Source organism: Meles meles, chromosome 1 (assembly GCF_922984935.1).
Source record: "Meles meles chromosome 1, mMelMel3.1 paternal haplotype, whole genome shotgun sequence".
NCBI lineage: Eukaryota > Metazoa > Chordata > Mammalia > Carnivora > Mustelidae > Meles > Meles meles.
In genome coordinates, this window is record NC_060066.1 from 193,791,217 (window position 1) to 193,816,611 (window position 25,395).

Genomic DNA, 25,395 nt, shown 5'->3' on the forward strand with positions numbered 1-25,395 from the left:
TTGAAAAGGTCTGATACTTACAGATTTGCCACAACCTGATCTAACAATTTTTGGACGAGTATTCTTAATTTTTTAAAAAATTTTCTTCCATATGTCCTCTCTTGAGACTGGCATTTTAGAATGACCTTTTTTACTGCTAATGAACACTTTTTGGTGTGTGCTCCATTTGCAGATAAACATTTTTTGATGTAATGTCATCTGTATAGTGCTATGGGAGTCTCTTATGTTTTTGAAATTGGTTCTTTTGATGGTCAGGAATATGCCATTCAGCTTTCTGGCTGTAGTTTATAGCCAGGCAGAGATAAGGCTGATCATTATTTTTTAAGATTATTAAATATTAAAATTATTTACAGTATATTTACATTTATAATAAGATCATTAAAATATTTATAAATTTGTGATATATAAAATATATTAAAAATATTACATATTTTTATTGTGAGAGTGAGCCCACACCTGTGAGGGGGCAGAGAGAGAGAGACTCCCTGCTGAGTAGAGGGGGCCAGCTGCAGGGCTCCATGCTGGGGCCCTGAGATCATGACCTGAGCCAAAAACAGATGCTTGACTGAGCCACCAAGGCGCCCCAAGATTTTCTAAGTAATCTCTATACCCATTGTTGAGCTCAGACTCACAGCTCTGAGATCAGGAGTCTTCTGCTCCCGATCATTATCTTAAGTCTTACACTTTTAATTAGATCCTTATGTAACAATTTAATTTTTTCTGTAGTTAAAATGGCCTAGTCCTCAGTATTGATTTCAGCTTGAACATGATTGGTGAAATAAAGACTGGCAGAACCAGCAGTTGTAAGGTTATGTGTTTAAAGGTCACTAGTATCATTAAATGATTTTGAAAATACATGTTCATCCTTTACTTTGTAAATTGTTTTTTGTCTAGGAACTGCTGACATTTATATGAGGTATATATATTCTGGTAGCAAAACAGTTTTGGTAACTTATGTAGGTCTGTTACACATTAGATAATCATTTTTTTTTCTTTTTTTTTAAAGATTTTATTTATTTATTTGACAGATAGAGATCACAAGTAGGGAGAGAGGCAGGCAGAGAGAGGAGGAAGCAGGCTCCCTGCCAAGCAGAGAGCCCGATGCGGGGCTGGATCCCAGGACTCTGGGATCATGACCTGAGCGAAAGGCAGAGGCTTTAACCCACTGAGCCACCCAGGCGCCCCACACATTAGGTAATCTTTAAACTCTTATGTTTTTACTTTAATTGCTAATGATTGTAGCAGTCTTTAATGATAGTAAAGTGGAAGTTCATTCTTTAAAATATTTTCAGAGAGAGCATGAGAGGGGGAAGGGAGCTCTATGCCAGACTCCTCTCAGTTCTGAGATCAGGACCTGAGTTGACACTTGACTGAGCCACCCAGGCACCAAGTTCATTCTGACCCTGGTTATTGTGGTGACTTCATTTCCCCCTTGCGTATCATGGAAGACTGTATGGTAATAGTAATCATGTGTTGGAACCGCTGTTTAACTACAGGTGCTTTTGTGCTTGCCTTTGATGAGAACAGAGTTGTTAAAGGTAGAGACCTCAATTTGAATTCCAATTCTATTTCTGATCTTTATCTGCTTCATGACTTCACTGAACCTTGGTTATATGTAAGATAGGATGTCTCTTTTGTAGTACAGTGTCTTCAAACTCTGCAACTCTGGTATTTAGCGTTATGGGCAGTGAAAAAATGAGTGGAAACATTCATGTGTTAGGCCAAAAGAGTAGGTCCCCCCTCTCCTTTGAGGAACCACCCAGACATCCCAGGATGTTTAAAATATTTACACCCAGTGTGGGGCTCAAATATGTAACCCTAAGATCTAGAGTCACATGCTCTGAGCCAGCCAGGTACCCCTCAGGTTTGTGCTTCTGCTTGGGTTTTTCTCACTGGTATCATTGGGTAATGGTTCTTGGCACCAGTTCTTGTATTGTTCTGGGTCTGTTAGTGAAACAGAGCCATGGTGATCTAGGCTTGCCTATGCAAAAAATCCTCCAGGAGAGCAAAGGTAGTTGAGAAAATCTGACAACTTAGATTTGGTAGTTAAGGAAGCAGATATTTTGAGTGAAGGCAGTTTTAGTCTCAAGGTATAGACAGAAATGTGTTTTTAGCTAGCATAATTTCAGGGCATTAAATGAAGGACTACCAGGGTTTCTCTGACCCCCGTTCCCTAGCAGGAAATAGGTGGACCTTCTTGGTACTGGGTGGCTTTCTCATCGTCTTCATTTCTGCCTTTTTTTTTTTTTTTAAAGATTTTATTTATTTATTTGACAGAGAGAGATCACAAGTAAAGGTTTTATTTGACAGAGATCACAAGTAGAGAGGCAGGCAGAGAGAGGAGGAAGCAGGCTGCCTGCTGAGCAGAGCGGATCCAATGTGGGGCTGGATCCCAGGACCGTGGGTTCATGACCTGAGCCGAAGGCAGAAGGCTTTAACCCACTGAGCCACCCAGGAGCCCTTATTTCTGCTTTTTTCAACATAATCTCTTCTCTACGCTCACTTAATTCACCTGGTTATACTTCAGTAGAAAGACACCCCCCCACTGCCAGACATCTAGGGAATTCCACTGTATCTTTCCAAGCTATCTGGTCCAAATGCTTAGAGGGAATCTGAGTAAGTCAGTTTACCATTTCTCACCAGGTACAAGTGATTTGGCCATTTAGGGGAATACTTTTGCTGTAGTTGTTGGTGGCCTGAGGTGGTGGGAATCATGAACTTGCCCTTTCTAGGCTGGTATCCTGAAACATGTTCATAAAGTATTGATCTGTTGAATTTTACTTTAATATAGCTTAGTTACTCTGACATAATATCAATAAATCTCAGTGATACCCTTGTGTCTGAGTTTGGTTCTTCTGTAGCAGAGAACTGATCAAGCTGGTTTAAGTAAAGGGACATTCATTCTAAGAGATACTAAACAGTTAACAATGTAATCAATACATTTTTTTAGGTTTTTTATTCTGGACTGCATGGTCTACTGTTACCTGCTTCCTTCTGCTCTGTAATTTTAATTTTCAATAGTAGCTACCTGAGAAACTGATAAATCGTAATTCATAAAGTATTTGGATCATGAACTTCTTATTCTTACATTTGTGCCTAAGTTTCTTTTTTTTGTACCCCCCGGAAACCTTGGCTGGCAAGAGAAACATCTAAATGGTGAGGTAGGACAGTCAGGAGACAATAGTGGCATGTAGTTCAGGAATAAATTGTAGAAGGTAACTTCTCGGTCTTGCGACCCTGAGATCACAACCTAAGTCAAAATCAGAGTTGGACCCTTAACCCACTGGGCCCACTAGGTACTTCTGTGCATTGATTATGGAAATGCTGAACTGGAGAGACAACCAACACCCTGCCCCCCAACCCTGCCCCAGCATGGGAAAGAAAGGGTGAGTGGGTGAAGGAGACAGTTCAGTAACTTTATAGAAGTTAAATATGGGGTGGATACAGAAGTGCTTAACTAAATACTGGACATTCTGTCTCGTTAACCAGTACAACATATTTGTATACAGCAGCTGCAGATGAGGAAACAGTGATGTGTTATTGTGTGTGGGATGTTGGGTACCTTGAGTAGGGTGATGGGAAAGTGATGTAGTTTTGGAATATAGGTGAGGTTTTGGGGCTGATGATGACCAAGAAAAGAATTCATGAGCCGTCTTTGGTGCAGAGTGGTAGCTTATTAAAGGACAGGGATAGAACCCCGGGGGCAGAGAGAACTGCTGCTTGAGGATCTTGAGTACTGAGAGTTGGGGAAAAGGAGGGAAAGGTCTCAAAAGAACTTTCGTATGCTAAGGAAAACCAACCTACTATATAGGTAAGATACTGGAGACCTTGCCTTTCCTTAAATTTGTTTTCCCCTCCAGCATGTTATTACAGTTGGCAGATTCCTGGAAGATTGTCACTCATGTCCCACCCAAGGGTCCCTGGGGGTAGGAGGGGAGGTTGCAGGGTGCAGGCTTAATGTTTTGTCGTCAGCTAGCATTCATTTCCCTCATTTCCTCCCTGAACAATTTTGACCCTTAAATCTGAGGTTGCTGAAGGTGGAAGTTCTCATCTTCTGTAAGATCCTCCTGCTGTAGGGGCGTAGAGACACCCTGAACGCGCGCGCGCGCGCTCTCTCTCTCTCTCTCTCTCTCTCTCGCTGCCTGCCTCTCTGCCTACTTGTGATATCTCTCTCGCTGTCAAATAAATAAATAAATAAATAAATAAATACTGTCATTACAGTCAGGGACTGTCTCTTGTGAGCAGCTTTGAGGCTCCTTTTATTGGGAGAGCTGTTGTATGCTCATAAGCTATAAAGCCTTACTCTGCAGTTGTAACTCAGCTGAGGTGGCTTCCAGGATAAACAGGACTATGAGGGACAAAACCATTTAGAAGCCCTTTTTGTTTGGGGTCCAGCCTTAACAGTATCCTAATTACAGAGAATCCCCCTGGCAAGTAGGAGAAAAACTCATCAAGAGATAAGGGCATCCCAAGTACATCACCCAGTCCAGTCATAAAGTGAGGTCATCCGTTATCACCTTTAAGTCCGTAGTTAACCCTGTGGAGTGTGGTATGCTCTGGCTTTTAAGGAAATTTTCATCATCCCAGCCACCAGGAATTGAAGTATTAAGTTATATCATCATTGGGGAATTAATCCTAAATAACTACTTGCCCATGAGGTCCTGTTACCCTACAGAATAAGAAGCAATTATACATGAGCTATTGTGTGGAAGTAGAAAAGCTGTTTCTCTGAAGTTTACCTCAAGTTGTCTACCTTAACTAGGACTTAACATCCACAAAGGTGGGTTACTGAAACAGAATTTTTAAAAAATAACCCTCTTTCAGAAATAGCCAAAATCAAGACTCATGTTAGCAAAACAAGTCCCAGTTAACAAACTTGGCCTAATTATTTACATAAGCTCAGCAAGAATGATTGATTTTATAGATCTTTTATTTATTTATTTATTTTTTGATTTTATAGATCTTTTAGAATATGCTTTGCCAAAATGTTTTATAGAGTCTTTAGGTTGAACTTTTAGTAGCCTCTCCACGTCAGAAGCCCAGCCAGGTACTGCCATCAGACATGCCTGTAGTACCTGTAGACACAGGCAGATCCTCTTCATGAGGTCCCCAATATATCCTGAGGTTCCCCACACCCGCCAGAAGTGACGTTCTTTACTCACCTGGTGAGGCTGGTGGGAACTCTGTAAGCAAGGCATCAGGCCAACATTTTCAAGGAGCCTGATGGTTCCAGGTTTCATAATGTCAGCCGCGTTAGTTCCTTAGAGCTATTTGGTCATATCTGAGTCTATGCATTTTCTCTCAAATATGACATTCCAGTCAAAGCCTTGGTGAAATAACCAACATTTTCAAGTGTATCCTTTCAAGTGTTCTCCTTACAAGGAGAACAGATTTTTTTCTTTTAAGATTTTTTTATTTGACAGAGATCACAAGTAGGCAGAGAGGCAGGCAGAGAGAAAGAGAGAGAGGAGGAAGCAGGCTCCCTGCTGAGCAGAGCCCACGCTGGGCTCAATTCCAGAACCCTGGGATCATGACCCTAGGAAGGCAGGCGCTTAACCCACTGAGCCACCCAGGTGCCCCAGGAGAACAGATTCTTATTGAGTTGGAAGAATACTTACTGAAACCTTTTGAATTTCAGAGGGTTCAGAGAGAGGTTAAATCCATCAGTTTGTTTACAAATGAGTATTTTATCTTACTTTTGTAAGTGATACGTATCTTAAGAGAAAGTTTCCTTAATCTGGAAGAGTAAACATGAGAACCAGCAATGTTTTAAACAAGGCACAAAACTTGTAATAATCTTAGTTCATTTAGTTCCATGTTACTAATTCTTGTTTAATTTAAATGCAGCTTTAGTTAATTTTGAAAATTCCTATTTCGGAAGGTTTTAGGATTTTAAAGATATTGAATACCTGTATTTGTCCTTAAAAGTCCCTTATATGGGGACATCTGAGTGGACCAGTGGCTAAGTGTCTGCCTTCTGCTCAGGTCATGATCCCAGGTTCCCCGGATCAAATCCCATGTTGGGCTCCTTGCTCAGCAGGGGATTCTGCTGCTCCCTGACTGCTTCTCAGCTTGCTTGCACATGCTCTCTGACAAATAAGTAAATAAAATCTTTTTTTCCCAAAGATTTTGTTTATTCATTTGCGAGAGATACAGAGAGGGAGAGGAAGAGGAAGCAGCAGACTCCCCACTGAGCTGGGAGTCTGACATGGGGCTTGATCCCAGGATCTGGAGATCATTGACCTGAGTCGAAAAAGACACTTAACCATCTGAGCCACCCAGGCACCCCAAATAAATAAAATATTTAAAAAAAAAAAAAAAAGTACTTTATATGACTCTCCCTAAAGATGAAACATTTTACAAGAGAGTAAGAATAGGGGCGCCTGGGTGGCTCAGTGGATTAAGCCACTGCCTTCGGCTCAGGTCATGATCTCAGGGTCCTGGGATCGAGCCCCACATCGGGCTCTCTGCCTGCCTCTCTGCCTACTTACGATCTCTCTCTCTCACTGTCAAATAAATAAAATAAAAAAAATATCTTAAAAAAAAAGAGTAAGAATAACTATAAATGACAAACTCAGAAATGGACATAGTTAGAAATCTGAGAGGTTACAATATAACTGACAAAGAAATCTGGTTATTTCTGTGACACATAACAATTCAATAATCAAAATATTGAGTGATGATGATCTTATGCCACAAGGTAACAAACCTGATGACACTGTTCATGATTTAAATCTTGGGGGAGTTCACTAAAACCTTAGAAAGTTTTAACGCACATTCTTAAATGGGATTAGGGATCTTTGAAAAGACCTGATAAGAGAAAACACAAACTGGTTTTCTGGACAGACAAAAGAGGAAAAAAAATCTTCGTTTACATTTCATTAAGAGAAGATGAACTTTTGTTCATCGAGAATTCCAATATTATACCACTGCACATTAAAATCCCTTTATTTTAATCTTAGTCTGTTCTGACCACACCTAAAACTCCTTTCCAAAGATTTCTATCACAAATCTTCTACAACTTCCCCTTGCACTCAGATTTTGTCCCAATCCATTTTTTATAAGAGATTTAAAAAAAAAATTATTTGATAGAGATGGCAAGAGAGGGAACAGAAACCAAGGGAGTGGGAGAGGGAAAAGCAGGCTTCCTAATGAGTAGGGATCCTGACCTGCGCAGAGGGCAGGAAGGCAGACAACGACTGAGCCACCCAGCGCCCCCACACCCCTAAGCCATTTCTTTTCAAACCACATTATTTAGGACAAAATTACCTTCTTTTACCTTCAACAAAATGCATTCCTATTCTTTATGCCTTTCTTCTTATCTCCCACTTTTACATAGTTGTTGCTCTTATTCCCATCAGTCTTCATTACATTTAGCAGAATTTTGCACTCCCAGAAATCTTGTCTCCATTAAAAACTTAATAATCAGCTATGAACTCTTAAAACCAAAACTTCAGACCACAAATTTGAGTCACTTAAGCACAAAGCATGTTTACCAACAGACCCAAATATTCTTATTTTCTGGGTAATAAGTATAGAAGTGCAAACCTGTATTTAGTAATTAATCCTATTTGGAATCCTTTATCCTATTTGGAAAATACCCAGATGTCCAAATAATTCAATCCCGTTTACCGTCCAAGCAAAACTTTGAAATTTCAGGTTACCAAAGACTTTTAATAGTTACCCATGGAAACTTTCCAGTCAGACAAGATTAACCATCATTTTAAGTCATATTTTTGCTAACAGATTACAACAGAGATGTTTGAATTTATTTTACATTCAGCAAACCTCGACAGAATGAAAGTTTTATTACATTTAATACTGATGATTTTAAAGACATGTCTAAATTAAACCAACAGATTAAATACTGGATATATTCCACCTGGGCCCATCCCATTTTTAGTTTTTACCTGATGGGGACTCTGGAGTGGGTAGTGTTAAGTCCAGGGGGTGCTCTTCTTGATGGGGTTTTTGAATACAGGTGAAATTCAGTGGGGTGAAGTCTGGAGGCAACAACCAGGAGCTAATAGGGACTGTGGGCCGGAGGGCTTGCAGAGTGGCTGGTTATATACTGGGGAGTTGGTAAGGGAGGTTTCAAAAGAACTTTCATATGCTAAAGAGGCCAGACCTACTAGATACCTCGGAGGCCTTGCCTTTATCAAGTTAAGGTTGTTTTCCCCTTTAGCAAGGTATTAACATTTAGTTGGGGGCATTATGGAAGAATGTTATCTCACCCAGAAGTGGGGGGTGGGAGGGAGGTTGCAGGGTGTCTGCTTCTGCTTGGTTCTCAGCTAGCCCTCTGCTCCCTCTCTCCTTTTGACAGTGAAGGGAGGAGTCATGGTGCCTGAGGCACGGGGGATGGTCTAGAAGCGAATTATGCAGGCTGTACCCAAGGGCGGAAGGAAAGAAGTGGGGACGGGAAGACTGAAGAGGCAGAATTTTAGCCAGAAGGCAGAGAATGGGTTCCCAGTTCTAGATTTTATCAGCTCCAGAGGAGCGGACGCCATGTTTTCCTGCCAGCAGGGGACACTAGGCAGTCCACGTTGGACCAGAGAAGCTAGGGAATTCCCCTGAAACAAAGGTAGTTTGGGGAGCTGCTTGGGAATATTCCTTCAAGTTCCAAGGTAGACTAACCATACATGGCTCCAGCTATAGTCATTAACCTGGGAAATGAATGTAGGAGAAGCTCCCATGTATATTAGGAAGAAAGTGAGGGAGAGTCAAGAGTCCTCTTTGTCTGGGATTGTCTTGTGTTTCCTCCAACAACCTGGGTTTACTTGGAGGAGGCCTATTTATTTAATTATCATCCAGTATGTATGTGTGGCGGCTTACAAGCAACACATTTGGACAAGAGGCCCTTAGGTCAGGGTCCTGGTGTAGAGCAGTGAAGGCCTAAGTACCAGCAATAAAGGTCCCCTAGGTCCATTTGCCCTATTTCCTGCAGAGGAGACCCAACTGAGTAGATCCCACCGAGGCCTTGCAGTGTTACAGGAGCTCAGTCCTTTCCTAAGTTTTGCAGTTTGAACTGTTTCCAGTGGGTCACAAGGCACCCCAAGGAGGAGTCCTTGGGAACTGAAGAAGAGAGAAGGTCCATTCTCCCTGGTGGCATAGCAGGATATGTCATAGTTTCCTGGTGTCAAAGCAACCCAAGCTGTGATTACCACCTCGGTTAAAAGGTCCCTGTAGGGGCGCCTGGGTGGCTCAGTGGGTTGGGCCGCTGTCCTCGGCTCAGGTCATGATCTCGGGGTCCTGGGATCGAGTCCCGCATTGGGCTCTCTGCTCAGCAGGGAGCCTGCTTCCCTCTCTCTCTCTCTCTGCCTGCCTCTCTATCTACTTGTGATCTCTCTCTGTCAAATAAATAAATAAAATCTTTAAAAAAAAAAAAAAGTTCCCTGTAGGAGGGAAGCCTTTTCCTCCCCTTCGCTTCCCCATTGCGTTCTAGGCTGCAGACGGGTGCCTGGCGTTTGGACTGAAATACCATGCCTTGAAGGTCGTGTGCCTTTTTTACCTGCCTTGAAGGTGATGACATAGAAGGTCATGCCTTACCTTTCCTTGAAGAACCTGTCGTTTTTAACCCATGGAGAACACTAGAAAAGTTTTACATGGGGGAATTACCGAACTTTATATCTTAAATAGTAGAGGACACTGATGCAAACAGTAAAGATATAAATACATCATGATTCTAAGCCATATTCCTACACATGTGGTCCCTAGAGCCAGCTTCCCTAGGAAATGGTGCCTGATTGGGTTTTAATTCCATCGGGTACTGGTTTCAGCCAGGTCCTAGTGGAGGTCCCATGGCCAGAAGTGAGTAGACCAGGGATGTGAAGGGGATCACATTAGATCAGTCCGGAGGAAACCTCACATGGGAGTCTTAAGATTGGCGCGTGCTAGTAATTTAGATGGCTGTCTTGTGCCCAAGACAGACAACTTTGTTTAAGAACAGGAATAAACAGAGGGCATCAAGTTTCTGGGTCTTTTTATTTATTTGAAGAGAGAGACTTTGAGAGAGCACGGGCAGGAGCCAGCAGGAGAGAAGCAGACTCCCCGCTGTGCAGGGAGCCCAGGGACTGGAGATCCTGAGACTATAACCTGAGCTGAAGGCAGACGCTTAACCCTCCGAGCCACCCAGGCTCCCCAGGTTTCTGGGTCTTATTACCATCCTGGCCAAGGTAACTAACTTCTAGCTGAAAGGCATGCTTTCTCCTCCCTGTAAGTAGCCACAGGCTAGAGGATTGGAGCCTGAGCAGTTAACATGAAAATAGTCCCTTAAGACTGTATTCCTTGAAGAGCCCCTGAACTGAGAGTAAAGGAATAGAAGAGTACTCAGGTTTGCACCGAAGCTGAGTCCAGATGGGAAGACTCAAAGCTCCATGTTCGGGTGCCATATGCTGTGGTTTTGGAAAATAGGTGAGGTTTGGTGGGGTGAGGTCTGGAGCCCACGACCAACAAAGAAGTCTTGAGGCATCTTTGGTGCAAAATGGTGGTTTATTAAAGCAGAGGGACACAACCTGTGGGCAGAAAAAACTGCTGTACCAAGATCTTGAGGTGTGGTGATACATACTCCCCAGTTGGGGGAAGTAAGGAAAAGGGAGGTTTCAAAAGAACTTTCATAGGCTAAAGAGGGCCGAACTAAAGGACACCTACATTGGGCTCCCTGCTTGGCGGGGAGCCTGCTTCTCCCTCTCCCTCTGCTGCTTCCCCTGCTTGTACTCTCTCTCAATAAATAAATAAAATATTTAAAAAAAAAGATACCTATAAGATACCAGGAACCTTGCCACTGTTAAGGTTGTTTTCTCCTCTAGCAAGGTGTTAACATTAAGGTAGTTGGGAGATTACTGGAAGAATGTCACATATGTCTCTCCCAGGAGTGGGGGTTTGGGGGAGAGGTTGCAGGATGTAGGTTTATGCTTTGTCTTCAGCTAGCCTTCTGCTCCCTCATCAGAAAAAGCAGGTAGTGCAGAATGTGATTATTTTAAAATAAAGATTTGTAAGGTGCTACTTTTGCTTAATTTTTAATTTTCCAAGTGTGATGCATAGTTCTGGGTTTATCTCGTTTGCTCTTATATGTAACTTCCTGTGTGGTAAAACATGCAACTTTAGAGCTACACTATAGCTCTAGTCAGGATAGGATCCCTGAGAGGAGGAGCTGTTGACACTTACAGAAGAAGGTTCTGGGATCCGGGAGTGGAAGCAAAACTCAGAAGCATGGGGTATGTGTTTCGGTGATATGTGTGGTGGGATGAAGGCCCTAATATAGAGGTAGGTCAGGCAGTGAAGCCCTTATCTTGCTTTGCCTCTTCAATAGAGGGAGCAGGAGATGCAGTTGTGGGGAGGGGCAGCAGTAAGGAAAGTTTTGGATGGTGTGAGAAAGTTACATGGTACTGACAAATAGCCCAAAGAGGAAAAGTAGGAAGCAGATTGGTGAAACCAGAGCAGATAGGGAAGATCAGTTAGTAGAATAAAGGGCGTCTTACAGACATATAGTGAAAGTGGAAAAGGAATTTGCAAGTAGTGCTAGAAATGAACATTAACCTGGCACTTAAATTCTAAAGAAAGGGGAGGTGGAGCATGAGAAGTAGAAAAGATTGTTCTGTTGTGTTGGGAGCATTTACTCTGATTATAATTTGTAGCCACTTTTTCTTTATGATAGAAAGGGTACCTTTCTAATACCTGCCTAAAATATTTCTGTTCTTTGATTTCTCTGGATTCCTGAGCATCTTCCTCTGGTCATTGGTTTTGTTTCTTAGGGAGAATTTGTGTGGACTCAGTGTGGTGTCTGTGACCATACCAGGTATAGCTCCTATTATAAACAGTAAGTTTCTGACGAGTTAGAAACATTTTTGTGAGAATGATTTGGTTTATCTGATCTGACCTGTGGGCAGATGATTTATAATGGAGTTTCTGGACTAGCAGATCAAACTTTGGGGATTGAGTCTCCTTCTCACCAGTGTCTACAGGAGTTAGGAGGGAGTACACAGAGGGAAGAGGAAGAGTGTTTATCCTGTAGGAGAGGCAGAGGGAGACCCCCAGAAAGAGGGACGGCCAGGGGAGGAGAAAAGAGAGAGTTGAAGAGAGGGAGAGAGAAGACCTGAGCAAGCTAGTTTAAGGACCTACTTAGCAAGAGGCTTTCATTAAAGTTAAATTGTCCCTGCTCCAGGTCACAAAGCCCAGATACAAGGGTGGGTCAGGCCTGGTAGAGACATGCGATCAGTGTGGGGGGGGGGGGGGGGGTGCATACTGTCTCCCTGGTTACCAAGGAGTATGGGCCCCGCCCTTTGGGAGCCTTTTGGGCGCCAGTCCCAACCACGGTGATAGGCTGGGTCAAATGTCTACTAGGGTAAATTGTAACTCATCTGGTCACCTAGCATCACTGTGGAGTTTCCTGTGTGTGTTACAATCTCATTGGTCACCTGTGTGTGGCCAGGCCCCACCGCATGGCCTTTGCCCTTAAAAGCTAGACTGTGAAACAGAGAAGGGTCGCCCTCTCTTGTAAGAGGTGTGTCCAGGAACGTTTGGTTAGATTCTTGATGCTTGGCGCGAAATAAAGCTTTGCTTGACCGTGGCTTTGTATCGTCTCGCTTCTTTAATCACGGACCCATTATTGGGGCATAACACTAGGAAATTAGGAAATGGTGGGGGGAGATATGTGATAGATGGGGAGATGGTAGAGAAAGGAGTGCAAATTGCTCCAAGGGCAGGATGGGCAGATTTTGAAGGTTGGGGGAGGGGAGAGAGGAGACCAGGGAAAGCAAAGGCAAAAAGACCAAGAGAGCACACTCCTCAAAACCCAGGCAGAAAACGAAGGCACTTCGATCTGTGGGTGGAAACTTCTGTGGCTCCCTTGGAGGCAGCATGGTGACATAGGAAGGATATTGTATTATGAATTGGGAGACCTGGATTTAGTTTCTTTCAGTGCCATTTAAGTGCTCTTTCCCTCTTAAGAATAGTTGGGAAGGGCATTTCTTGGAGGCTTATTAGTTTTCTCATTTTCTTTTTAAAGAGATTTTACTTATTTTTAGAGGGAACAAGAGAGCGAGGGGAGGGACAGAGGGAGACAGAGAAGATCTTGAGCAGACTTCCGCTGAGCACGGAGCCTGGTGGAGGGCTTGATCTCCCAACCCTGAGATCCTGACCTGAGCTGAAACCTTGATCTCCCAACCCTGAGATCCTGACCTGAGCTGAAACCGAGAGTACAGACGCTTAACCCGACTCCAGGCGCCCTTCTCATCTCTTAAATGGGAATGATTGTTATGACAACGTGTTTGTGATGTTGACCTAAATATGCATACTGCATGTTCTGTACCTTCCCTTACTACTCTTGCTTTTTTCTTGGGAAATATAAATAGAATTTCCAACATTTTTGGTTAGAAGTCTTTGTAGACTTTTGGATTTTCAAGAAATGCCTAGCTAGCTCTAGTTAAACATACGATTAGATTCCACAGAAGGAGCTAGATATAGGGTTTTTATGCATTTGATTTGCATGCTTTGTAAATGTTAACTCTGGCCTGAAGGTTCAAAATAATTTCATCTGATATTTGTAGTTTTTCAGCTAATATCCTGTTCTTATCCCCTCCTTGACCCTCCCTCTTACCTTTGCTACCTCGTTTAGGAGCTCATTCATTGTTTACCTAAATAATGGAAACACCTTGTTATGTGTTCATAGCTTCTGTTTCAAGGCCCTTTGAAACAGTTTTACCACAAAAAAAAAAGCTTTGTCTCTGTCACTTTGTTTCATTGGGCTGAATTTTAGCTTCATTTTGAATTTTATAAATTTACATTTTTAGCAGGCATCCCAAAGCTGTTTTGTTTTAGTGACACAGTGTGTCATTTTGTGGCATATTTCAGCTTTGGGTTTTGAAAATAGATGTTTTAAAACAGCAGTGCAACTTTATTTTTATGTGATACCAGTTCAGTCAAATTAAGATTATTGGATGACAAACAGGAAGCTGTTATTATAAATCTTGAATTGGTTCTCCTACCTGTTTACCAGCTCATGCTCTCTGCACGCATCCCTCTCCCTGCCTGGCCTTAACCTCACCTCCTTCTTTGTATGTACCCACTGCTGGCGGTTGTATACCTACCCTGGGAGGTAGTGACGGTCAGATGAGGGGGTCTGGGAGATTCCTGCTTCAGGCACTCTGGCTGCCATGTTTTTCTGACAAGCAGAGGAGACTTCTTTTTGAATAAACAAGGGACTGTCCTCTAGCTTCAGGCAGCATGGATGACTTGCCTTTCATAACTGAAAGGACTAATAGAATATTGGACAACACACGGTTTTTGAATTATGATCAAACTGTTGAATGAACTATGAACTGTTTCACACTTAATCCTTGGCTCTCACCTTACCTTGTAGAAATAATCTTAGCGATGAGTTAATTGAAGTCTGGAAAGATTGTTTTGATTTGGGTAACACATTTAATGGGTGCAGTTTGAAGGGATTCTTGTGATACATGCTGTCTTTTTTTCCTTTCCTTGAGATTCCAGGAACCCCCAGAGATCTTCCAACATGGAGAAATGTTGGGGCACTCCATTATATATAGTTTGTAGCACCTTTCCCTGAGGTTTATCAAAGAATAACTGGGTCGGATCAAATGAGTCCCCTGGTTTCTACTTGCTCTTTGCAGTTGGGGGCAAGCACTGTGGCCTTTTGAGTCTAGCCATGTTCAGGTCACTAATCATATGTCATTGCCCTTCAGCATATTGGTCTTTACTTATTAAATTAAAATGTATGAAAAATAGTTAACAATTCTCTTGTCCGATGGAATATGCTTTTTTCTGGATTATGTGTTTTTCATGTTTAAAAAAAAAAAAAAAGGAACGGGAGGGGAGAAAACAGGGGTTATTGGCTCTGTACCCTGATGATTAAAGGTAAGTGAATATTTAATGTCAGTCACTTGATTATTGTTACTGTCTTTGTCAGTATCTGAAAGTAAGCACAGAAAAGCCTTTCAGTCGTGTTTAATGTGTATGTGAAATTCAGGATCCTAACTTGAAATTTTTCCCTTCTCTATTATGAACTATAGGTACGTTCTATGGATGAACTGAATCATGATTTTCAAGCACTTGCTCTGGAGGGAAGAGCGATGGGAGAGGTAAGTGAACTGGTGTGTCAGAGAAGTGGGACTGTTTTTAAGGGAAGTTTGGAACTGTCTTTCATCAAATGTGTCTGAATCTAGTCTCCAGAAGTATGTGCTTGCTTTTCCTTGTTGCCATCCTCATGATAGAAGTGGGATATTACAGAATTTTGTCAAAATGATCTCATTATAGGAAGAATGATAACCTTACCCTAATGTCTTCAAAGCAAAACAAAGCAACCAAAACATGAGCACAAATTATTGACGATTATATTAACCAGTTAGTTGTAAATAGAGGCTTTAAAATTTTATCAAATAATTTTATATGCATCAGATATCCTTACTTTTGCCTCATTATTGGGTTGCTAGGTTTTTTTTACACTGGAAGGGAGTCTTAGATTGGAACATGTTAATAACCTATTTTTAGAGTAGTGCCATTTTCTGAGGAGGTTGTTTAGGACTCCATCATGAAGAGGAAGTTGCCAGATTTCTGGTTAAAAAATTCCAGAAGGTAGAGGCCTCGGTCAGTCCTTCTTTACCTACATAGATGTACAGAACAAGAATTTTGGTTTGTTTATAATGTTTAAAAGTTGCAGGAACAAAATTTACTGTCGCCCAAATGTGGATAGGGAAGACTGCCAAAATTCTAAAAGAAATGGATGTATCAAGTGCAGCTGACTTCTGGTGATTTCTAGTTGTTGACAATAAGAATGTATTGGTCTTAAGGTAAACATACAGTTTGAATTAATAGAGGTATGATAGGTTCTCAAGCTGAGGGCATGTGCTTGTGGTTCTCTTGTTCTGGAGATTTAACTGTAGGTTTTTATTATTTTGTTTTATTTTTTGCATATCTAATATTTAATAGCTCCCATATCTATTTTAATGTTTTAAAGGAGGGAAAATACCTGTATTCTGGATTCTCTTTTATACCAATTGTTAAGTACATTTGTTCTTTGATTTAGCAAATATTCTTTGATCCAGGCACTGTGCTAGGTTCTGAGGATTCATAATTAAGATGATAATTCTCCTGATTTGTAGTAAATATTCATTGACTGCCTTTGTGGTTAGGCGTTAGCTAAACTCCTTTTGTGTCTTGGTTTTGAGATTCCTGCTTTCTGTGTTGTAAGACTTTGTTTCCAACTTTTTTGAATCATCTTGTGGTCAGAGTTCCAGTGTCCTATCATCTTGGGTTTATGGGTTTTGGGATTGTTCTTGTTTTTCCCCTAGAGCTTAAAGAGAAGATAGGTAGGTGGCTTTATGTCTCCTGTACCTGCCTAATATCACCAACTGGGTGGCTCAGTGGGTTAAGCCGCTGCCTTCGGCCCGGGTCATGGTCTCAGGGTCCTGGGATCGAGTCCCACATCTGCTCAGCGGGGAGCCTGCTTCCCCCTCCTCTGTGCCTGCCTCTCTGCCTGCTTGTGATCTCTCTCTCTGTGTCAAAAAATAAGTGAAATCTTTAAAAAAAAAAACAAAAAACAGTGCATAGCAATAAACTTATGTGGTTATTGGGGAAGAGATTTTTCTCAATTAGCTTTTGGAGCAAAATTTGAACAGAAAGTTGACAGATGAATCAGATACTAAGTATAGAGGGGAAACCATGTTTATCTTGTGATGTGGTCCACTCTACCAGAAATCAAATCCCAGATTTAAAAAATCAATTATACAAAATAAAGTAAAGCTTTTTGCTGTTTTGTACACAATATTTTATAATTTCTAAGGCTTAAGTCTAATTGAATAGTGAACAGAATTGAATAGAAAGTTGATTTTATTTAAATGGCGACAATAATATTTTTTAAGTAATTTTTTCCTTCCAAAAATGCCTTTTCCCCACAAGGTTTCCAAACCTCCCACTTCTTATTTTTTTAGAAATGTTATTTTTTTTGGTATCCATATATAATTCCTCAGACCCGGATATAGGCATATGTAGATAAGCAAAGTATATTCCAACAGTAATATGCACTGTTACTCTTCCTTTTTCATTCCTCATTATTTATTCACAGAGTAATAATAACTACCCTTTGCTGACCATGTATTCCACAGGTGCTAAGGGGTCTGCATGCATTGTCTCATCAGTAACGCTATCAGGATAGATCTATTATCCAGTTTAAGAAATATGCTGAGATACATGAATTAACTTGCCTTAGATCACATATGATGGAACTTGGGATTCTGACCTGGCTTCCTTTCCAAAGCATGTTTCCTTAGAGTAAATGAAGCCAATACTTGTAAAATAATTGATGGTAAAAATCTCATCTTGGTAAGCTGTATAAAAATTGATATTTTGAGGGAGGTTTTAAAAGGTGCCTAATATGCGTCCTCACAGAATATAGATACGAAGTGTTTTTTTTTTTAATTTTTAAAATTTTTAATTTAAATTAAAAGTTTTTTTAAAAATTTTTTTATTTATTTGAGAGAGAGAGCACAAGCAGGGGGAGAGGCAGAGGGAGAGGAAGAAGCAAACTCCCTGCTGAGCTGGGATCCCGATGTAGGGCTTGATCCCAGGATCTGGAGATCATAACCTGACCTGGAGATCATGACGTGGGCCTGGAGATGACTTTGAGCCAAAGGCAGCTGCTCAACAACTGAGCCACCCAGGTGACCCTGAATTTTTTTTTTTTTTTTTTTTTTAAAGCAAACTCTGCTCCCAGCGTGGGGCTGGAATTCATGACCCCCAAGATCTAAAGTCGTAAGCTGTACTAACTGAGCCAGCCAGGCATCCCTACCTACTTTTAAAATTTTATTTAATTTTTAAAAAGATTTTACTTACTATTTGAGAGAGAGCGAGAACACGTGGGTGTGCAAGCTAGGGGAGGAGCAGAAGGAGAGGGACAGACTTGAGCCTGACACAGGGCTTAATCTCATGACCCTGAGATTATGACTTGAACTGAAATCAAGAGTCAGATGCTTAACTGACTGAGCCACCAGGGCCCCACTGATGCCCCTATTTTTTGAAAACATAACTAGGTTAGGCACAAAGGAGACAAACTAAGTGCAGAGTGAGATTTCTGTACTCAGGGAGTTCTGTAGCTGGTCAAGGAAGCAGTGAATACAGACGATAGCAGAAAGAATGCACAGTGTTACCTACGTATGGTTCAAATTTAGAGAAGGGAGTGATTAGTATCTGCCAGACTAGTTTGTGATTACTTATTAGAGAGTGTAAGACTTGGGAAACATTTTCTGGTTTAGTTAGGGTCTGCAGGGGTACAGGATGGGATAATTTTTTTTTTAAAGATTTATTTATTAGAAGGGGAGAGCGGGAGCTTTGGGAGGGGCAGAGGGAGAGCATCCTTAAGTGGACTTCCCAGTGAGCACCGAGTCCTTTGCAGGGCTCCATCCCAGGACCCTGAGATCATGACCTGAGCTGAAACCAAGAGTCAGATGCTTGTTAACTGACTGAGCCACCCAGGCTCCCTGAGAACTGCCCCCAAGCTTTACAAGGGAGAACGGCAAAAGAGAAATGAAAAATTAATAAGCTTTTATAATATAAAGCACAGCTTTAATTAGTTTAACTTCATTAAATTTCCTTCCCTTTAAGCAGTGAAGCATCTTTGGGAGAGGGGATGTGTATAAATACAGTCTTTACCCACATAGGCACTAAAATTTGAAGTAAATTGTGTTGACTTTTCAGCCAGGCACAGTGTATTTTTGCTACACTTACTGCATGTGTATTGGTGTGGGTGTGTATGCGTGCTTGCGCTTGTGTGAGTCCTCATTATGGTAAACAATACCTAAATCAAGAATGTGTGAATCTTTAGAATTAGAAGATTCTAATGAAGATTAGAATGATTAGAATGAGCTCCATTCAGAGTAATTGATCTCAGGTAAAGTTAGTGCTGCTTGGCTCTCGTTAACATGTTTTTTTTTTTTTTTTTTTTTTTTTTTTTTTTAAAGATTTTATTTATTTATTTGACACAGAGAGAGATCACAAGGAGACAGACAGGCAGGCAGAGAGAGAGGAGGAAGCAGGCTCCCTGCGGAGCAGAGAGCCCGATGTGGGGCTCGATCCCAGGACCCTGAGATCATGACCTGAGCCGAAGGCAGCGGCTTAATCCACTGAGCCACCCAGGCGCCCCAAAGTCAGTACTAGCCTCTTGGTGTCCCTTTGTAAAATTTACAGCATTTCCTAGTTGAAATCTTGCTAGGAAATGGCTACTTTAAACATCTCCTCAAACCTTACTAGTTGTTTGATATACAGTTGTTCTTAGCTGAAGGACTCAGTGCAAGTGGTTTGCTTGCCTCTTATTCTTGAAAGTCAACATTAGAAAGGAGATAGTAAAATGCCTTAGGAGTAGGGCCAGAAATTATTTTCCAAATATTTTAGCTAGTCTCCTTGCTGGCCACTTTCATTCAACTTAAAGTTGTAGTCCTGAAAATTTAAAGGCACATCTTGGAGCCCCCTTTAACATTTACATATGAAAAGACAAGTCTGTTAGTTGACTATTTAAGAATGTATCTTTGTACTGCTGAGGAAGCTCACTAACCTTGGGTTACTGGACTTGGTTTCTACACTGGTTTGGTTTAGGATCTTGTAGGACTTATTTGCTCCACCTGTGGGAGGGCAATGACTTTCTGTGTCCTAAAAAAGGATGGATTTGCTAAAGGGAGAGCTGTTGGCAGAAGAGGCACCTTCTGCATAATTGGTTTTCTAATTTTATTTTTTAATTTTTAAAATTTCTTTTCAGCATAACAGTATTCATTGTTTTTGCACCACACCCAGTGCTCCATGCAATACGTGCCCTTCCTGTTTTTCTAATTTTTAAAAACTTTTTCTGTTTAAGATTCCTTAATGTTTTACATGTAGGAAACTTGACCACTTTCAGGGATGTTAAAGATAGTAGTGATTATATGGCCCTTCATCTTTGTTTTAGAAACCTGAAGCGATAGAAAAACTTAACGATAGACAAGTTTGTAAACCTGAGGAAGGAGATCTGGCAAGTGCTCTTGTATGTGGAGACATAATGAACCCTATCACGTTTCCTGCAAGTAGAATAAGGTGAGAGATATTTAAAATACAGCTATAGATCTCATTAGACATTACATAGGCATTCTCTCTGTAAGTGTAAAATAGCAGAATGGCTAGTAGAGGGAGGAATTTGGTAGTGATTTGGAGGACTGGAGAGCTCCTCACTCAAAGAAAAGTGTAACTTGGCAGGATAGAGCTCTCTCTGGACCAGAACTCTGAAGCCACCATCCAGCTCAGACGTTTGTCTTCTTTGGACTTTGCTTTGTTTTCCATCTGTATGACAGAGATGTTGGACTAGTTTCCCAGGACTCTTTCAAGTCTAGGGTTTTGGAGTTTGTTCTTATTTCTCTATTTTTAAAAAGATAGAAAAGAGGAATAATTCTCCTTTTTCTAGAATATACCAAAGGGCATCTAAAAGATGTCTTTTTAGAGTGACTTCCCCCTTGTGATACAAAGGTTCTGTAACTTTTCACCAGTCTTCAGTTATCTAAGACACTGAAGTGTTTGTCCCTAAGGGTTCTTGGGTGCTAATTCTACAATCAGGGCAGGTGGAAACCGGATGTGGATACCAAGTCTGCTAAGTTCTTTTCCACATCTTTCCATCATGGCAAACAGAATGGCTCATGGAATTGGAGGCTTTTTGGCTGGCTAAAAGTACTTGTAGGAGTTACAGCCCAAGGGCTACCTTATGCTGGCAGCTTCTTGCAGCTAGGGTCCCATAAGAATAACTCAGTTGACACCAAAATGGGTTGAATTTTGAAAAGGAGATATATCGTGTGCCAGCAAAATCATGCACCCTTTCTTGCAGAAGAGAAGAAAAATTAATACAGTCTTTGATGTATTGATGTAAAAACACCTGACCAGACAGTGTAGTGAATCCTTTTTTCCCCAAAATGTACTTTTGAGTATGGACAGGAATGGTAAATCTGCCTAGTTCCTTGAACCTTGTATTAATGCCATTTGGTTGTTGGGCATTTTTGGCATCTTGCTGTTGATATGTTTACTTGAGAGAAAACATATTTAGCCAGACCAAGTGATCTGGAGAAATGAGATTTTAGTTCATAACTTTCTGGTATTAGATTTGTGACTATGTTTGAGAGACGAAGTGACCTTTTTAAAGAATATTGTTTGGGGAAGTTCCTGGGATCCATAATAGTTTTGGGATTGGGCGTTTTGAAGAACTGGAAAGAAGAAAGTGTGTTCTAACCTTGACAATGTGGATGCATCAGACATTTGGAACTTGGTTCTCAGTTCTGTTCTGTCATTCTGAGGCCTGTTTGGAACCACACTCTTTCCAGAATCTGCCTTCTATCCTATATTGGGGCAACAAGACAGACCTACCATTCTATTCTATATGTTGAGCTGTCTCGCGGTGCTTGAATGCAGGAAAACATGCTCCTTTGCAGCAGGATGTAGTCTCTCTTCATTAAATTTCTCCCCTTTTATCCTCCTTTGGCTAAAATGTGTTCATTCTTTTCATCTGCATCACTATGCTTTATTTGAGGATAAGCCAACTAAATAACTACAATAATGCATTAACACTTTTCAGGATACTTTGGCATTGATTTCATTGCCTATGTGAATGTCCCAACAGATTTTGGGGAGACACTTGTACCACAGTTTTTACATGAGGAAAAGGGATCCTAAGGTCAAGTGACTTCAGCTAAGGTCATGAGTATTAAGATGTGGGTTTGACTCCCAAGTTCTGTTTTGTTAGGCTAAGGAATAATAGTAGCTGCAGTATATCGAGCATATATGATTTTCTAGGTAATATGCTAACTGCTTCATATGCATTACAGTCTTGACAGTGTCCTGCAATGTTATGATGCCCTTTTATAGACCAGGTGAAAATGGATTAGAGAGGTTAACATGATCATGAACCGGCTAGTTGAACTGACATTTTTGTCACTCCAAATCTTGTTTTTTTTTCTGTTATTTATCTCTCCATGTCCAGAGTCTGCCCATTATTTAAAATCTAACTTCAGTGATCAGCTCCTCTATAAAACCTTTCTTCTCTCTAACCAACCAGAAACTATGGAGAGGAAGTTATTTGTGCCATTCTTATGGCCCTAGTTTATTTTATATGTAGTGATTTGTGTAAATGTTTTCTGTTTCCTAGCACACAAGTTTGTTGAGGGCAGGGGCTTCAGCCAGTAATGTACTTTGTAAACAGTGGCTGCCTAATACATTGTGTTGAACAAATCTTACACAAATGTTTTTTTTTCTAAGCATGGACTCCTCTTTATTTTCTCTTTTACTCCAGAAGTTGATATTGCCCTCCCTTTGAGGGACCATAGTCCAGTTCAGTAAATATGTATTGCCTGTATTCTTTATTCAGATTACTTTTGCATCCTGAGGGATGTGGGGTTGTGGAGGGGAGGATGAGGAACTGACAAAACTGAAAAGCCTCCATTCATTCACCCTTCTCTGCATATTTTTACATTTTCAAACTATGTGATTATTACTTTCCTAAAGACAAGTACAGAAGATGAATAGTTAATCAGGAATGCTGTTACCATCCAAGTTGAATCCGATATAAAGCATTTATTATAAAAGATCTTTTGTTTAATATAGTTGTAACTAGATCAATGGGACACTTTCTCTGGGCCATCTGCTGAGACATGGAAAATACCTTCATTATATATACACAACCAGACATAATAGTTTTTAGAAAAGAGGAATTACTTTTGTTGTTATATTTCCTGTTCAAGTGTGTATTAAATAGTATTGTTTGTAACTCTGTCTTCTTTATTATTATTTTGCTGATGAAGAACCAGAATTAACCAGTTAATCTGTTGTCTCTTGATTGATGAATGCAATCTGTGATTCTCATTATTGGAAAGCAGGTGGAGGTAGTAGTTTATTTTTCATGTCAGTCTTCCTGGCATACATAGTAGCCGTATCTGTGAAATTTTCATCTTGTGGAGTACATGAAAAAGGGAACTTACCCATGTCTGGTACATTGAGATCTTTGTCTTGTCAATTTAATAATTAAAAATGCCCTGAGGCTGACTGGGTGTGTGGGTGGGTTTAAGTATTTGTTCCCATCTTGAGGCAAAGGACCCTTTCTCCTCTTTTAGTTGTGCTGTTTCCTGCTTTGCAGATATGAGGTGGGTAGGTCATGAAGCAAATCTAGATGTTTTCATGGTTTTATTCATGAACTTTACAGGTTTCCTAAGTGATCTGGAGGCTTATCTTTTGCACATTGGACTGTTAGGTACTACTGCAGGAATCACTTATATAATGATTAAGTCTGGACCTAGTGTAGCATGCATGTGATTATGTTGTAGGTCAAACCATATAGTTTATACATGTGCGAAAACAAACGACCTGATTTATGGGTAACCTATAGGTAGCCAGGGTAACATAGTCCTCTGTTCCCTTCCATTTGTTCCTTTATCCTACAGAAAAACCTAGTTCACCCTGGCATTTCTTCGTTTTCTGAGCAGTTTACTGTCAGTCTATCAGGTTTTACAAGATAGCAGAGAAAAGAAGTCTCATTTGGCTCTGTTCCAATAATTTGAAGGGGGTAGGTATAAACAATCTTACTTTCAGTGGATTGGTGAAAGGGTGTGCAGCTTGGTTTGGAGATTGCCCCACGGTAATTTATCACAAAAGAACATGGAGATTGAAATGTTAACAGTATCTCTGAATTTTTTTACGCAAGCGTGAAAGGTATCTTGTGTGTGTTTAATTTCGCAAATGAAGTTGTTCACAGTGATTGTGTTCTCTGTGTGGTCAGGAACTGCTGTGCTCCTTTGAAGAGAGTGCACTGAGGAGTTCAGCAGTCATCAGTTGAACCGACTGCAATTCTGTCTAACCTGTAGTTGTCCTCAAATTTTAGATTTACCAAATTCTTGTTATGTCTGCTTGATTGCTCTTTTTGCTCCTGCTGTTCCCCAGCGACCCACCATGGATTTTCAGGGGATCTTTAAAACTTTACCCATTGAACCTGTGGACTTAAACTCGGAACACTATGTTTGTATGTACTTGGGTCCTGTTTTCATCTAGACTTTGCAATCAGCTGATGCTACAGAATAGATTTCTGGTTAAAAGAATTTCAGTGATAGACTTTTGCATACTTACTTCATTCTTGATCATCATAATGAGCTACGAATCCTCATTTTTGAAATTACATCGTTCTGTTTTTTAATTTTTAATTTTTTGTTCATTTGTTAGAGAGAGCAGAGCATGTAAGAAAGAACATGAGTTGTCGGGAGAAGGGCAGTGGGAGAAGGATAAGCAGACTCCCTGCTGAGCAGAGAGCCTGCAGATTGAGATGCGGGACTCCATCCCAGGCCCCCAGGATCATGACCTGAACAGAACTCGGGTTCTGCTGACTGAGCTTAACTGACTGGGCCACTCACGGGCTCCAGTTTTTTTTTTTATTTTTTTTATTTACTTTTTTAAATGCTTTGAAAGCTGAGAGAGGCATCTAAGCAGGCTTTTTGTACCTTCCTTGCCCCATTTCCACAGGTTCCTTCTCTGTTTCATGCCTAGTTACTGCAGTGACTTCTTTGCTTAGCTTGTCAGCATCCATTTAACTTGCCTTCACCCCATTTTATGGAGAAATATGAGACTAATTTTCTGGACTTAATTTTTATGATGTTACTTCCCATTGCTCTCTGTTACATAAAGAGCCCAATGCTTTGGTGATCCATGAGGCCTCACTGGTCACTGGACTAATTGCTTTTCTGTCTGTCCTTACTGCTTCCCTGTGCCACTGGCTAGACTCCTTTCTTGTTGGGCACCTGGCCCACTTGCTTTTCTTTCTGTCTGTCTGTCTGTCTTTGCTCTTTGTGGAGTATCCTTACCATTGTCTTCTCACTCTGAACTCTCCCCCTCCTATATGGCAGTCCTGACCAGTCCTGTCGCCAGTAGTGTTCCTTTCTTCATCCAAAACAGGTGGTGAAGTTTAACAGTCTGAAGCACACTTATAGTGAGTGTGCTTCTCTTAAAATGAATGCCCGTGAGCTATATCTCTTTGATTCCTGATAGGTTTTTCTTTTTAGTTTTCTATTTGGGCAAAGAGTGTCTTTTACTACTTTTATTTCTAGTAGTAGCTACAATAGGTTGTGCATTTCAGGGCCTGTTCAAGTAGTACTTCACTTTTTGACATCAGTACTTCAGATGCTGAAACTCTTGAAACTTTTCAGTAGCCAGAAGAGCAGTAGTGGTTTTCCAGATGTGAGAGTTCTAGAAGGTCAAATTTTATCTCATATTGGCCAGGCCTAAGTGATTTGTGTCATTTCATCCTTAGTGGTGGGAGTATTTCTAAGGGACATTAGATTTAACTATTGACCGTGCTAATGCAAAGTGCTTAATAGCTGGCAAATATTTCTCAAAAAATCTGTT

The 25,395-nt window shown here is 40.9% G+C and overlaps 1 protein-coding gene across 13 annotated transcripts in view; it reads left to right on the plus strand.

Moving 5' to 3' along the window:
• The window catches only part of PUM1 (pumilio RNA binding family member 1), a 140,771-nt gene that overhangs the window by 33,697 nt on the left and 81,679 nt on the right, over positions 1-25,395 (plus strand). For all 13 annotated transcript variants that reach the window (XM_045999169.1, XM_045999178.1, XM_045999161.1 and 10 more), the window contains one exon: positions 15,027-15,095. In XM_045999169.1, coding sequence (XP_045855125.1) covers positions 15,027-15,095 — 69 coding nt within the window. The remainder of the gene's footprint in view (positions 1-15,026; positions 15,096-25,395) is intronic.